This window comes from Sturnira hondurensis, unplaced genomic scaffold (genome assembly GCF_014824575.4).
Source record: "Sturnira hondurensis isolate 20B ecotype Veracruz unplaced genomic scaffold, ASM1482457v3 Scaffold0014615, whole genome shotgun sequence".
Lineage (NCBI taxonomy): Eukaryota > Metazoa > Chordata > Mammalia > Chiroptera > Phyllostomidae > Sturnira > Sturnira hondurensis.
The window spans coordinates 1852451-1869108 of record NW_028087246.1 but is presented as its reverse complement, the minus strand read 5'-3'; the positions used below and the strand labels follow the sequence as shown (position 1 = coordinate 1869108).

Sequence of the window (16658 nt, the reverse complement as noted above, 5' to 3'; positions counted from 1 at the left end):
AACTTGCTGTCCAGACCACTTTTTTCCTGTTCCTTGCACACAGCCTGGTAGCGTGTTTTAGCCTTCTGCAGACTTCACCCTTCCTGTGTGTGCCTTGTCTCACAGCTGCGTCCTGAGGCTGGAATAACTCCTGGNCTCACAAAACACAAGTTCAAGAAGCATCTCCTTCATTGACGTCTGGGACCTTCAGTACGGAGTGCTCGGTCTGTCCTCTGAACTTGCTGTCCAGACCACTTTTTTCCTGTTCCTTGCACACAGCCTGGTGGCGTGTTTTAGCCTTCTGCAGACTTCACCCTTCCTGTGTGTGCCTTGTCTCACAGCTGCGTCCTGAGGCTGGAATAACTCCTGGTGAATGTGCTCCACAGATGAGGCATGGCCCCTTCTTCTGGTCCACAAGCTGTTTTGGCTATAGAATTGGGAATTTTTCCCTCCAAAAGCGCAAGCAAGAGATTTTCTGTTTAATCATGCCAACCATTTGACAAATGAACTTCAGTTACTTCCTCTGAAATGAGATGTTTCATAGCCTCATTAATTTCATCTAGAATTTTTCTCTCCACCCAGCACCAAGACTGCACATGGCAGTTAGTGTGTGGACATTGAGGGGTGGAAAGGGTATACTGACTGTTTAAGAGAAGTCTCGGGGAGCTCGTCCCTGGGTAGAATGTTCCACGTGATCCTCCACAGGGCCATGTAATTGTTTATTCTGTGACTCTAAACACTTCGGCTGGAAAAAGTCTGTTTACACTAAATACCACCACAAGGTGGCCTTTGAGCAGTTCAAAAAGAAAACAAACCTTCAGATCTCCAACTATGGTGCTTTAGCTCCGACTGGTTTTGCGGCATGTTGGTGCTTTTGTGGGCATTTGGCCAGAACGAAAATAGCAGTGCTTGGGCCTTGAAGGAGAGTGATTTTCCAGGTTTACATCGGATCCTCCAGAAGTGTCACAGTGGTAAACTTAGAAAAGAACTGGTTTTCAGAATAGTGTGGAGTTCATCAGAGTGACTAGAAGGGAAAAAAATCACTTCACCTCTCTCAGGTATAACTTTTAGAACCACAGCATCTGTCTTGTTGGACACCAGAAATAATTTTCTGAAAGGCCTTATTTCATGTCTGAACTTTGTTTCAAATTTTTTATTTGTTTACAGTTCAGGTGTGGACTATGTAATCTTAAGGAATTATCTTTTTTAAAGAGCTGAGTTGGCTATTTGCTTTTCCTATTTACCGAAACACAAGGGAGGCTGTGATGTTCACTCTCTATCATATGGGCTATGTTTACACAGCCTTGTGGCAAAGTAAGTAGTAAAATAAGAAAGAAAAATGAATTTAAAATTTCATCCTTGAAGATTGACGTTTTCACATTTTAAAATATGGACACTGGTGAACCTTTCCTAGTGTTAAAATACAGTGTTGATTTGTAAAGAAGTAGTTGAAGTTCACATGTTTCAAAACTAATTCTTAAACTATGATAATGTAACTCTTAATTCGTTAGATTATCTGAATGAATCAGTGCATCTAAAACTAAAGATGGCAGATCCATAGAGGTAAAAGACCTTTAAAATACTCATGGAAGCCAGCTAATTAGTTATGTATCACAGATGTTTCTAAATACTGCTTTGTAATATGTAACTGTGATTTTAAGTCTTAAGTCATGTGCTGAAATCTTTTTGCCTTGTAATATTTTGAGAAGTTCCACATTGTGAATAAGATAACTGTCAATAATAAAAGAACTACTCAAATTAATTTTAAATCTGTTTTACGAACTGCAGGTGCCATCCTGTCAGTTGATTGTGAAATCAGCCTAGTGGGCTGTGACCTGTATTTTTAAAGGGGGGAAGGGTGTGAGGGACGGCCTCGCACCCTTCCTGGGACGGACTGGCACAGAACAGGGAACGTCGGTGTAATTTTACGTAGTAAGGGTAAGCTTGGCGGTGCTTTGTGTAGGGGAGGATGCTTACTGTTTATGTCTGAATATGTGTGTCACGAGGTCACATATCTGTAAGCCATCGCTGCTCGTGATAATGCAGCTGAGTGGCTCGGTGGCCTTGTGGGTGTGTACACGACTGTACCCCCAGAGAGGCGTGGTGGACTTGAGCTGGAAAGCTTCTGTATTTGTGCTTTTAACAGGGAGCAAAGGGAGGCCTGTGTACCTGCTGATCGGATTTATAGTTGACAGGAATCTGGTAGGGAAAGCTAATAATACACCGGACAACAGAGTCAGGATCCAAGAAAACAATTGTGTCATACTGTATATTGAGCCTAAACCAGAAGGAATTTAATAGGAATAATTGTTCAGTCCTGCAGCCATGTCCCAAAGTGCAATGGGAAACAATGGGTGAAGGTGTGGCTCACTATGGAATACGCGGAGAAGACTTCAGTCAATTAAGTTGTTGGCTAGAAAGCAGCCACACAGTGTGGCTGTCAGAACTATTGACAAAGTTTAAGACTGCATTCATGAAATACAGGGATGGGGAGTCTTGGCTGGTCAGACCACATATGGGGTACAGGGTCCAGTTTGAAGAGGAATGGTGACAAGCTGGAGTGCCTGTAGGGTACCTGAGGGGACCCTGTGATCGCCACCTGTGCTGAGTATAGTACAGATTGAACATGAATACATGGCTCTTGCCCCAAACAGTTCACAGGCCAGTGTGCTGGCAGTGTATGTATTAACAAATTTGATTAGGCTGTCCAGAGTGCTTTGAGTTCTTTTTACGCACGCCTCTCACTTTCAGTTCACTCCAGTCCTGGTTGCCTCAGTGCTTAGGACATGAGGCTGCGGGTCTACTGCACAACATGCTACCTGCTGCCCACTGAAGTCGCCGCCCGGGATTAGTGGTGTATTCTGTCAGCTTCCCAGTCTAGTGTTCGCCTCTGGCTTGGCTTGGACTGAGATGGAACCTAGGAATGGGAACTCGGTCACATTACCAGTTGGAATCCATTCTAAAAGGCTTGTCTATAAATTCGTTTGTTCAATGTTCTCAAAGTACAGACCTCTATTTCTGAAAAATGTATCAGATGTTTATTTAACATTATATTTAACATGTATTTAAGTAGAGTTACCACATATAAAGAATATATACTGCCCCCACCCAGTAGCTTAAATTATTTGCTGGCTAACTAGAGAATGCTCACGAATTCATGCTACAGTGATTTCTGGATTGACTTCATCCCACAACCGAGCAGTGCTAGCGTGAGAATTGCCATACTTAGTCAAACTGCATAGTATAGTGAAGTTTGTTAAATTAGATTCTATTAAAGCTTGTTTCAGAAAAGGATACCGTTATTTAATTATAAATGTCTGATGTCTATAAATAGGAAATATTGCATTCACACTCAACATGCAGTTAAAGCCTGATAGGAGATCTCAAATTCATAAAGAAAGGCTACAGATAAAACCGTACGAAAATGAAAACTTTATATATTAAGTGACATAGTCGAAATGCAGATGACTAGCTAGGAGCACATGTTTTTTTAATCCTCACCTGAGGATACATTTTTGGCGAGAGAGGGAAAGAGAGAAACACCAGTGAGCAGCGTCAATCTGTTGCCTATCATTTGTGCCCCGACTGTATGGGGGTCAAGCCTGCAGCCTGGGTGTGTGTGCCACACTGGGAATCAAACCTGCAGCTGGTGTGAGGGGGCAACACTCCAACCAAGTGAGCCACCAGCCAGGGCGGGGAGAGCATATTTGAAAAAAATAACAGCTAAAGGGATGATATTCGCAATTATACAATATCCTACATCCAATTTTATAAGAAGACGATTCCAAACCTGGCAGACTGACAGTACAGGCGTATGGGTAATTTTACTAAGGAAATACAAATGAGTAATAGGCACGAAGCTGTATTTTGTCATCAGTGATCAAATCAAGAGAATTGATGGCAGGGTGGGAAGAGGTGAAGGTGAAGAAAGTAGCATTTTTTTTCATTAATCGAATAGATCAGTAAAAATCAAAAGAAAGGATCGACAGTGCCTAGTGTTAGCTGATGAGGAAATGGCTGCCTGCACGCACAGTGTGAATCGGCATAAGCCTTGGGTACAGGCTCCTCTTCTTGTTTTGACTCTCACACCGAGTCACTTGGAATCGTCTTGGCGTCTGTTACCCCGGTACCTGGTACACAGAGCTGCACAGAACACCGTGTGGCCTTGTCTGTGGCCAGGGCAGTCCTCTGTGTAGTCACTGTTCATGAAAACTGCTTTCTGAGGTAGGCAGGTCTGGCATCGTTTCTTCGATTTTCATAAAGATGGAGAACTGACACCTGCTCAGTGACTGTCCTGAGTCAGATAGTGGCGAGAAAGATGAGTTTCTTTACACTTACCCCATTTTACACTTACCCCATTTTACCCCATTTTTCAGGGCAACGGGCCTGGTTCCTTAAGACATAGTAAAGTTGGGCAGGTACGGTGCAGAAGGAAAGGGACATGAGTAAAGACCCAACGTGACCTGATTGTTTTTGCTGAAATAGTTACAAAACAGTCTGACATGCTCCAGCAACCCCCTGCTGACTCCGAAGAGTATTGATCCAATAATTTCAGCTATGAAGAAATAGTTTTTAAAGGTTGTTTGAACTTGTAGGAATGAAGTCACAGAACTCTGGTATATGATACATTCTTAACTTCTAAGAGTTAAACTTAGCCATGTTCAGTTTGGTCAATACTTACAATCATATCTTTAATTAAATTCTAGAACTGTTCAAGTGGATGTTTATACTGGAAGGATTTGAGGCAGCTTGAAATATTCTCCTGTCCTTAATTAGCATAACTTTTGTCCATGTAACTACATGGTATACTGAAATTACCACAGTGTAATTTGACAGTTGTAGTATGATTTTCTCTGTAAGTGTTTGATGTTTAACATTAGATTCCTGTTTGTGAAATTAACACAGGGTTTTTTTTCTTACAAGAACTGATGTGAATCATGTAAAATGTCTTTACATGATTTTAGTAACTAAAAATCAGCTATTGAAAACAAAACCCTTCTCTCCTATAAACAGGTATCTCTCTTGCTTTGTTGCTCAGATAAAGAATGAATTTTACCACTAGAACACATTTCATAAATATTTGTAATTTGACATTTCCATTTTAATGTGAGTAAAAAAAGCTTAAGGGTTAACAGAAAGCCTATTTTAGAAGAACACAAAGTGAAATTATTTCTAAACATCCTGCTTTCTAAGCCCACTTCTTTAAGTGGGGTGGAGAGTCGTTGGGGGAGGGGTTGAGCAGAGAAGGGGCGGCGCTCCGTGGAGGGGCGTGTGCGAGGCCGCACACCGTTTCCAGTGCTGCTGCCCCCGGGCTGTACGAGGCTGGCAGTGAGATTCCTGCATGGCACCCAGTGTTGGGTGTCAGCGGCCTCAGAAAGTCTGGTCGAGATACATTCATTGGAAACATACTCCACAGTCTTGCGTGCTCTCAAACACTTAATTTTGGTTTTGACATAGTTGATGAGCTATGTGTTTGGCAGTTTTGGTAATTAACCAGAGTCAGCTGCTTCTTGAAGCTACTCATGGTTTATTTTAATGGAGCTAAGTCATTACATCTTATTTGCAGCTCAGAAGAGCATATATCCTAACCATACAAAAACCTTTTACATTGTTATTCAGTCTGTGTAGATACCTTTTTTTTTTAACCCCAGTTTGGTTCTGGAAATAATAGTCATAAATCAGATTTTAGAAGGGAAAAAATGCCACATATCTGTCCTTTACTATTATTGATTCAGATTTATTTATGCACTATTAACATATATAATTCTTATACTAAGTAGTAAGGTAGCCTTTGTTCCCATTAGAGATGACAAAGAGGGGCTTAGAAGAATGTAAGTCAGCTGTGGCATGGGTGAGGCGGGATTCGAGCCCAGGTGATCACCTACTCTGCTTTGTGTAATTGCCCTGCACCGCGTGGCTGGTCTGGTGTACCTGGTACCACATCTGGCGTGGTGTAGACACTCGGCATTCATTTGAAGTTGCACACTTTCTGTGTCTTCTTGATTAAGTACCTTAATACTCCTTGTATGCAACATTCTTTTTGTATGTGGGTTTTCTAATTTGTCTGCAGTTTTTGCATTTGACCACCAAGTTGGAGTCAGATTTAGCACATGTTAATGTCGAGGCCTATGAACTCAACTGTCCAGGAATGTATTCTCATTCAGCAGTTTTTCACTATTGCCTCTAAGTGCACCCACTCCACACACACCAGGAGGTTTCTTCTTTAGAGCAGGTACTTCTCGCTGCCTTGATTGGCAGCATAGAGTGAGGGCATAGTTGGTATTTGAATGAATGTCCTGGCGAATGGCTTATTGACCATTTGACTACTTTTCAGTATTTGTCAACATACAGTTGAATAGAGTTAGCGTTAGGAGTATGTTGCACAAGCTAAAAGCAATCAAATTGGCTATGAAGGGCAGTGCCTACCGTCCTAATTCTAATGGTGTGGGACATTGCATTTCCCAGTGTGTTTTCTGAATGTTCTTGGGCACTTTCTTGGGTGGAGCTACTTGTACTCTTAGGAGTATTAACATAACAGAGCAGTGACTTGAAATTTTTGTGCTTTCCAAGATGAAAGTGACCATTTCTAATACCATCTGCTCTTCGTCTGTTTTGGAGAGAGTGGTAGACTGGCAGTGCAGAAGACCACAAATACTGAGTGTGAATAATAAAAAGAAAAACACATACCCAACCATTAATACCAGTTGTCTCCATAGGCTTTCAAGGTGATTTTCACTTTCTATCTTGCATAGACCTTTAATGTTTGAGTTTTGCATAATACACAACATAACCATTTTTTAAAAGTGAGAAGTTCAACTCTCATTGATAAACACAGATGCAGGACTGGACGGCCTTTCATTATTCTGACCCTGAACCCAACCCCTCTGCCCCCAAGGATATAGAAGTTAGCAGAAGATTGTGCTTGTATGAACAACAGCACAAAAAGCAATGCTTTTTGGGGGGGCAGGGGGAGATCATGATTTCAGTGGTCAGTGGATGCGACAGTCATTGACAACCAAACTTTCCAAACACCCCTTAGAGATGACACTGACCCCATTGACAACAACCGCTGCCCTATGTGGAGAATAATGAAGGACTGCACACTTGCCATTTGTAGGGATAGAGAGATTTAGAAAATAGAGTTGACTAAAATTGTGAACGGATTATACATGGAAGAGTTGACATGTAAAGAGTCTAGTATAATGACCAAAGTTTGTGATGGGGTGAGCACTGGATCCCTTCATTCTGAAGGAGAACATAGAAACAGGGTTTGGGGTGAGGTCCGAGTTCCCTTGAGGACATCTGTAAGTAGTAGTAGTCGGAAATGTAGGCTCATTGGCTGGGGCAGGAAGTAGATTTCAAGCTGCTGAAACCATGGGTAGATGAGATCTCTCAGAGAATATAGGGTAAAAAGACAGCCAAGGGTGGAACCTTGAAGGACATGAAGATGAGTCATTGAATTAAATGCAGAAAGAGCATTTGGAGAGCCAGGAAAACGGTTAGAGGCAAGCAGTGCATGAAAGCTAAGAGGTGTACAGTGCTAAATAGTCACGCAAATTCCTTCATGCTGACTTAGCGTGCAACTCCGTAAATGTCTATTTCAATGTAAAAGTAATATGTTAAATTACTCTCTGCCCCTGCCTCCCCATTTATAATATACATTTTTGTCCATTTTCTAAATAAACTTCAGTTATGTCCAAAACATAGTTTGGGCAGTTTTAAAACACCATTATGGAAAATATTTGCACATACAGAGAGGTTGAGTAAAAATTAGCTCTGTCGTTCAGTTGTCTTATGGAGAGTACTTTTTATGTTAGTAATGATGGATTGTTTTATATTAACCATTGATTTCTTTAAACTTAGCTTTTATGTTCATCAAAGTTATACATGTGTATAATTGAAGGAGGCAAGTAGTTACAAAAATGGCTTGTAAGAAAAAAATACCAGTTTGCCCTTTTTCTTTACCCTAGAAGTGTACACTTTCAGCTCTGGACTGTTTTTGGTACCGGTCTCCACCGCTCTACGGAGCGTACTTTCACAACACACCCACCCATTTCACTGTGTCACGCCTCACGTTTGCTTCCAGTAGCTTCTGTTTTCCTTTATTACACCGGTAAATTCAGTAACGATCAACACTCAGTAGCTCTGTGCATATTAATCTAACATCTTTACGAAGAGCTTTATTTCTTAAAGCTTTACTCTTACGCTTTTAAGTGCCAGGCACCTGTATTGTTACCTGCTTGGCCACCACTTGGCAGCCGCTCATTAACTTCAGACTTCCCAGTGTTGCCAGGTGTTCCTAACGTGGTATCACCGAGTGGCATACGCTAGCATACGATACTTAAGCTTACTGCAGTAGCAAACCCCGACACAGGAACCAAATTCTAAGGCAGAAGTTTTGAGGGATGTTATTTCCCTGCCTTTGTCCTGCAGAATCTTTACAGTTGAGTTGTGTAAGAATTGGTGAATTGAAGACTTTAAATGAAAGTAAAGGATTTGTTTATTATATAGTCATACCATAAAATAAGACCTATGTAGTTTTTATATACAAGTTTTATAATAAAATTGTTTATATTATTTCTATTTACTCTTTTACTTAATAATTACACTGTATACTTTAACTATACTTTTAAAACAATAAACCATAAAAGAATATAAGAGGTGTGGGAATGTGAGAGAGGGAGGGGCTGGGGAGAGAGCAAATATGAGCGTGTCATGAATGGCGTCACCACTATGACTGGATCCTGCAGAGAAGTGGCCACTTCTTGTTTTGGGTACTTATTACTAACTGTATTTCCTGAAAGTACAACCTTACTAGCTTATATGTTCTGCAGAATCTTGGCTGCCTGGTGTGCTAATTACAAGGAATGATTGTGTCGTGCGTCTCCTTATCTGTGTTCTCTTTGGCAGCTCAATTCTTCTCTCCTGTGACCAGCATTTGGTGTGTGGTAGGACTTTTTTAAACCCCCTTGGCCTGGAAAGTCACTCCTTCCACCATTGAGCCAGAGCTGAAAATATCTCCGTTGCATAGCACCATAACACTTCCTGCAAAATACCACTGCATTCCCACCCTCCGCCCAGCACTGCCGCTGGGCGCGGAGCACAGCTAGAAGGGGGGTATTTTCGGAGAGCTTGTTGTGTGAATCCACTGTGTTTATGGAGAATCAACCTGCATTGCCCCTCGGCCGCCTCAAAAAAAAGTTAAAAAGAAAGATGTAGTGGAAAACAATGATCCAGGGTTTGTATCTAGCCAGATAATTGGAGAGAGAATGTGACAGTCATGTGGGAGTGACTCACCTGTGACAGACCCCAACTTCTTGTTATAGCAAAGATGTACAGAATTAAGTTTCTGCCCTTTGAATTTTGAGAACCTGTGAGGATGTTTCCCTTTGGTTAATGAAGATGTGGTTTAATTTAAACCAGAAAAGGTTTACAAGCTGGGAGCAGGTGAGCAGTAGGTGATACTTGGGTGAAGAGAGTGCTCAGATCTCGTCAGAACACGCCACAGAGTCACCTGGCCATTCATGATTTTAATTGTAGGTTTAATATTAGCATTTATTTCCATACTCCCCCCCCAAATGTTTATTTGTAACCTGATATGTAGGTCACTTGTATCTCAAACTTGGGAGAAAACATTCAAATACTTTCTTCAAATGCAGTCTTAGGCAAAGTTCAAAAGAAGTATAACACTACGCAGTAGAGATATTTTATATTCGCATGGGGCAAGCAAGTTAGGGTTGAGGTACCTGAGATTTGCCTCTTTAATTTGGCAAAGGTGGGCGTCAGTGCCAGGGGCAGTTAAACACAGGAGTTTGGAACTCAGTTTAAAAACCACTGATATAAGTTATGTGTAAGGTTCTTCTCAAAAGTGTTGTATTTTGGCATCTTATATGAGGTTTAATGCCTATGAATATAACTTATTTTAGTTTATTTAGTGAACAGAATTGTAAGTTCTGACATGTTCCCCAAGTTACTTACATCGTCTTGTTAACTTTGTTTTTTCATGGTGAGTTCTTGGAAGAGTTGGTCTCCTTTTGCATGATGTAATATTGTGGTTTGTGTGGTAGAAATTTGTTGTCTGCTACCCACAAAAAATTACAAACTTCTAGAAGTTTATTATCTGCAGGGTGTTATGCAGTGAGTTCCTTCACAGGAGCTGGTTATATCCAAGTAGAAAGAGTCCACATTGAAAGTGGCTCTTAAAGGATTGGAGGGTCAGATGGGAGGGGTGGCCAAGGCGCTACCCAAGGTTCTCTCCAGCTCTGAGACCCTGTGAGTGAATGAAGAGGAAGGTGGATGGGCCCTGGAAGTGTGTGCTCCCCAGTGTGCTTAGAGGGAGCAGCTTGAACACTAGAAGAGAAGCTTCTGGAGAGACCCAGAGAGAGAATGGGCCTATTGCTAGTGCTGTTTGGCATTATAATAAGCTCCTTATCTACCTTGTGCCTCAGTTTCCTCAACTGTAAAATGGAGATACCTGTTCACTGGAGGGACAGTGTATTGATGAAGGACACTTTGGTTCAGAACAGACCTGGCAGAGCTAGTTGCCTTGTGAGCGATAGCTGCAGCCCCTACGTTGTCCGCACCTGCACGGCCCTCCTCACTTGGGTGGTTGGAGGAGCAGGTGGTAGAAAGGCTTTTGGAAGGTGAGAGCTTTCTACAGTTCGATGCATCATTCTGTGCTATCACTTCTCCCGTATACTGCCAGGTTTCCCAGTTCCTACTGGTTTTGAAAGTCATGTAAAACCACTTTCTCAAACACTGGTTTTCTTCCCGGATTAGGATGTAAGTATGTTCTCTGTTGACACCACTCTTTTCTCACTTATGCCTCGCACTGTGTCCCCAGGTAAAGCAGACAGAGCGCAGTGAGGCATCTGTCGCGGCCGCCATGCCGTTCCCCTTTGGGAAGTCCCACAAATCTCCAGCAGACATTGTGAAGAACCTGAAGGAGAGCATGGCTGTTCTGGAAAAGCAAGACATTTCCGACAAAAAGGCAGAAAAGGTATGTACTGGGCACCGTTTTATATTTTTCAGTTTTTTGATCAGGAGCAAATATAAAACAAATTATGGTGTGATTTTGAAAAATTAATCAATCCCAATTTGGTTTTTTACAATTCTAAAGTGACGTTTGCTTCTGCTTAAACACCACATTTTCTCCTGTACTGCTGCCTACCAAACATATTTCTAACTTTTTTCTCCATTTTTCATTTAAGGTTCTCAAGTTTGTTTAAACTTTGTTTTTTCATTGTTACAATAATTTACCCAAGTCCTAAAGTCAGTGTTTCAACGAGCAGTCTCTCTGGGGAGGCACCTCTCCGGGTCTCTGGGCCTGTGACAGGCACCTTTCTCCCCACCCAACACAGCCCCACACCTGCCTTCGTCCCCACCGTGTGTCCCGCTCTTCCCCAAGGTGCTGTGTCTCACTGCACTGCAGGAGCCCTGCCTCCCGAGGGGCTTGTAATTGGGTTCTGACTTCCATTCCTCCTTTATAAAGGCTCTCTTGACCTTTCTTGTCTATCAGGTCTCTCCCTTGCCTTCAGCTTTCCTCGCACGCGCCTTGAGTGGCACCTGAGACCCTTTGTGACCTGATGTCTGCCTCTTTGGGTGAATTTCCACCCTTTGTTCTTTATGTTATGACATCTCAACCTGCCCCTGTTCACTGAAAGCAAGTAATCAGCTCTACTCTTGTTCATGCCTTTTTATTTTGTTTGTTTTTTATAAACTGCATGGTGATAAAAACTACAGTGATGGCTAGTATAGTTGGTGTCGCTGCCTTGCCTGGCTAAGTGGTCCCTACTGTCAGTACAAATGGCAGTATAGTGGAAAGGGGCAAAGAATGTGTCGCTGTGACGTGAAAACAGTTTTGACCCCACAGACCCTTTGAAGGGGTCTTGGGGACCCCAAGGAGTCCACACTTTGAAGTCCACTGTAGTAGTTAATGAAAGGTGTGGGGGGTGGTATTGGGTAGGGGGGTATCTTTGTTTAGATGGGTTGTATGGGGGAAGGCTTACTGAGGAAGTGGCACTGGGCATGAATCTGTGATGACAGGAAGCGGGCTTAGTCTCTGATGGTGTTCGTAGCATCTGCTTGACTAACATCAGTGGCTCTCAGCCAGGGGCAGTTTTGCCCTCCACAGGGACATTTGAGAATGCTTGGAGACATTGTTGCTTATGACACAGGGAGGCTGCTACCGGCATCTAGTTAGTACAGGCCAGACATGCTGCTGAACTTGGGACAGTCTGGCTCCACCCCCCGACTCCACCCCCAAATTATCTGACCCAGAATGTCAGGAACTCCTGCTATAAACCGAAGCACACATATATCTCCTGCTATTAGGATAAACAAAGCAAAGAAAAATAATGGAGTTTTTTAAAAATGAAATTTCTTATTTTAAATTTTATTTAATTTTAAAGAGGGGGGAAGGCAGGGAGAAAGAGGAACAGAAAGGTCACATGTCCCCAGCTGGGGACCTGGCCCACAGCCCTAGAAGTAGTAACCAGTTCAGATGGTAATGAGAGGGAACTGTGATCCAAAAACAATGGAATGATAAAAATCTAATCACTAAATTAAAAGCCATTAAAAAACCACTTTGATATCACACTAAAGACTGAAAAGCCAAAGGTAGTTTTATTAAAACTAGAGTGTTTGCATTTGTTTCTTGGCGTTGCTCTTGAAATTCTACCCAGTGTATAAAGAAATAGTTTAGAAATAAAAGTTTTTGCAAATAAAGAGAAAATTACAATGTTGGGATATTCATATATCTTTGCAAGACACAAGAGAATGAGTGCAAAAATGAGAGTTCACTAGGGCAGCTAAATAAATAGGAAATTCATAGCTTTTATAAATACCAGTCAAAACCGTCTAGAAATTGTAAGTTTTTAAAAAGTATTTCATTTACAATAGTAACAAAAAAATATTAGATGTCTGAGAATACTTTCATCAGGAAGTATGCAAGAACCTATTGTATATGAAAAAATTGTAAAACTTTACTCAGAGGCACAATGGAATACCTGGTACGTGTTATCAAATGGAACATAGTTAAGATCCGTTGCTCCTCAAATTAATTTTTATGCTTAAAGCAATTTTATTCAAATCACACAGGGTCTTTTTGTAACTTGACAAAAAAGTGATTCTGAAGTTCTGGGAGAATAAGTAAAATAGCGTAAAGTTGTAGCAAGATCTAAGGAATATGAATTCTGCTTTGTTTTGAAGCGAAACACGTCCCTTATTCGTCTTCTCATTGCCCTCCCCATAATGGTTAATGTAACTCCATCCCTCTGGTTGTTCAGGCCAAAGTCTTAAGTCATCTGTGACCCTTTCCACACTTCCCAAGTCCAGTTATGAGCAAATCCGTCCTCTGGGGTGGGGGGAGAAAGCCAGGACCTAACCATTCTCTCCATTTTCTTAATTAGCAGCCTGATCTGGGCTCTCCTTTTCTTTGCTCTGCATTACTACAGTGACCTTCTGGTGGGTCTGTCACCCTCGTCCCCCTACAACCATAGTGGTTCTTTTTAGTTTTTTTTAAAAATAATTTTATCTATTTATCTTTAGAGGGGAAGGGAAGGAGAGAAATATCAATGTATGGTTGCCTCTCATGAGTCCCCTGCTGGGAACTGGCCTGCAACCCAGGCGTGTGCCCTGACTAGGAATCGAACCGCAATCATGTGGTTCGCAGGCCTGTGCTCAATCCACTGAGCTACACCAGCCAGGGCCATAGTGGTTCTTTTAAAACACGAATCAGAGCCCTGGCTAGTGTAGCTCAGTGGATTGAGCACAGGCCTGCGAACCAGAGGATTGTGGTTTGATTCCCAGTCAGGGCACATGCCTGGGTTACAGGCCAGTTCCCTGCAGGCCAACTCACAGCAGGGGACACACAAAAGGCAACCATACATTGATGTTTCTCTCCCTCTCCCCTTCCCCTCTAAAGGTAACTAACTAAATAAAATCTTAAAAAAAAAAAAAAAAAACACGAATCAGATGTTATTTTCCTCCATGTAGAAGTCAAAGTTCTTACAGGGCCTTGAACTAAGTCTACAGCCCAAATCCTGCCCACGCCTGTTTTTGTAAGGCTCATAAGCTAGGAATGGTTTTTACGTTTTTAAAAGGTTGGTTTAAAAAGCAAAGAAGAATATGCAACTTTATGTGGCCTAAAAAGTGTACACTATTTACTGTCTGGCCTTTTTCCGAAAAATAGGTGCCAACCCATGGCCTCCACGGTTCCTTCTCTTAGTGTACCCCCCACATAGGCTTGCTTTTCCCCCCACACTCCAGTCACACCCTTATCTTTAGGTTTGTGCATTTGACAGTTCCCTTTGCCTAGAATGTTCTTCCCTCAGCTTAGCTTATTCCCTTATTGTGTTCAAGTGTTTGTTCAGTGTCTTTCTTGACCCAACCACCGCTGTTTGAAATGCACCCCTGCCCCCCGGCTTCCCTACTCCCCTGATCTTGTTCTGTGGTGTTTTCCTGTGTGGCAGTTAACATTTTTTATATACTCAGTAGTATTTGTTCCATATTTCCTCCACCTGTTAGAATATAAGCCCTCCAAAGACAGGGCTCAATAACCATTTATTGAAAATGGGGTACACATCAGAGTTAAAATGAAACACTGCCACCTGTCACCTTGGGATTCTTCTGAACTCTTAATTTCTACCAAATAGGATAAAACAGAATGCTGGAACAATTTGTATGTTGAGTTTTGTGACTAATAAGAGGGTATCATGGCCAGGTATAATTCTGAATTTTGTGATAGTGGCCAAGTGTCACATTCCGTTTTAGTACTGCCACCCACAGAAGCAGTGACCTAAATGACCCTTTTTGAGAGGTCTGCTCTGTCAGCCCTGCTACCTGCCAAGTACGAATGTGATGAGTTACCACTACACACCAGTAGAATGGCTGAAATTGACAATACTGACTGTACCGATTGTGCAGTCACTGACTGGTGATTGTGCAACTGGGACTGCTGGTGGGGGGGTGAGATGATACAGCCACTTGGGGGAAAGTTTGACACTTTCTTAAAAGGCTAAACTTGTATCTAGCCATTTCATTCCTAGGTATTTACCCAACAGAATGAGAAATAATGTCCGTACAGAGACTTGTGCATAAGTGTTCATAGCAATTTGATTGGCAATAGTCCGAAACAGGAAAGAGCCCAGGTGTGTAAATAAATCCGTTGGAGTGCCCTGGTAGTTCAGAATACTGCTCAGCAATAAAAAGCACCGACTACTGCTGTACACAGCAGCACGGATGGACTCCAAATAATTAAATGTTGTGTGAAAGAAGCTAGACTATAAAGGAAATATAGTGTATGGTTCCATTTATACAAAACTGTGTGGAAACCACTGTAACAGAAACAGATCAATAATCGCTTTGGGTTTGGCAGGGCCGTGAAGGATTCGAGCAGACTTGGTGGGGTAAGTGGACTGCGGAGGACTCTGGTGGTGATGGCTGCATTCACTGTCTCGATAGGTCATGGGTGTGTAAATAAGCCCAACCCGTCAAAATGTACTCTTTCACTATGCGTGGCTTGTTTTATGTCAATCACACCTCAATAAAGAGAGTAAGAAGAGACTACCCATGTACTAACTGAGATAATGGTGGCTTGGAAAGCACAGGTATTGGCCCTGAGAATAGATCGTGTCATGAAGCCCCCAGAAAGACTACTGAAGGCCGAGGTGGGTATAATAGAATACGCTCCTTCAGTTCAAAGTGGCCGTCTTCTCTGTGTGGACAAGCCCATACCTGGTGGTTTGGGGAAACTAGAGTGTGTTGAGGAGGATGTGACCAAGCTGACGGAAATTCAAAGGTCTGCCATGGGAAATAGTTGAAAGAACTGGAGATATGAATTAGAGAAGAACGAAAACTGAGCTTTAGACCTCTTAGCGAAATGTATTTAGGGGATCATCTAAAAAGAGGAAAGGAAAGGTTGCAGATGGTGATAAGAGATAGAATTAAGACCTGTGATCGGAAGTAAAGCAGGGAGTCCAATTTCGTCTTGATATGAGGAAAAATAATAGGTGGAATTCAAGCTTTCACGGCTGATTCATCCTGACATTGATACAACACTGTATTTTGCAAGGTGCCTCCATCTTATTTTGAGGAAGAATGATTTCCTGTTCCTCTCAATCCACATCAAGAAAGCTTTTTCCCCAGGTAAATCATATTAGAGTCAGAGATGGTGTTCGTTCCTAACTGCCAAACCCATAGTAAAAATAATGCCTATTCTGCTTTATGCATTATATCCATGGTCATTTTCTCATTCATTTCCCGTGATGTGGTGGACAAATGATAAATAAAACAGCTTATTCCTTTATTTGTAATATGTTGGTACTTTTATTTGTTTTATATGGTGAACAGTTGCCATATTAAGAATTGTATGTAACCCAAAGAGATTATTCCTTAAGAATTATGCCACACCTTTTAAAAAGAATTTGAAAACTACTTCCCTTATACCTTTAGGGGGGAAAATGGTTTATCTTAGCATTCTTATTTTTAGGTAACTGGGCATGGGAATGGAGTAGGGCGAGGTTGGAATTTGTTCTTTCACTGCTGACAGCCACATAGGTCTGGTGTACGAAGTGACTATTTATACACTTTTTGCCCACTACATGCTATATAAAGAAGGTATGGCTGCCTCGCTCAGCATACACTTGGTTCCCTTCATCACCATGAACGAGTGTGTTCAC

The 16658-nt window shown here is 41.9% G+C and overlaps 1 protein-coding gene across 1 annotated transcript in view; it reads left to right on the top strand.

The window, feature by feature from the left end:
- The window catches only part of CAB39 (calcium binding protein 39), a 72024-nt gene that overhangs the window by 17670 nt on the left and 37696 nt on the right, over nt 1-16658 (top strand). Inside the window, exon 2 of the mRNA XM_037063558.1 lies at nt 10823-10978. Within this exon, the coding sequence (XP_036919453.1) occupies nt 10865-10978 (114 nt within the window). The 5' untranslated portion in view covers nt 10823-10864. The remainder of the gene's footprint in view (nt 1-10822; nt 10979-16658) is intronic.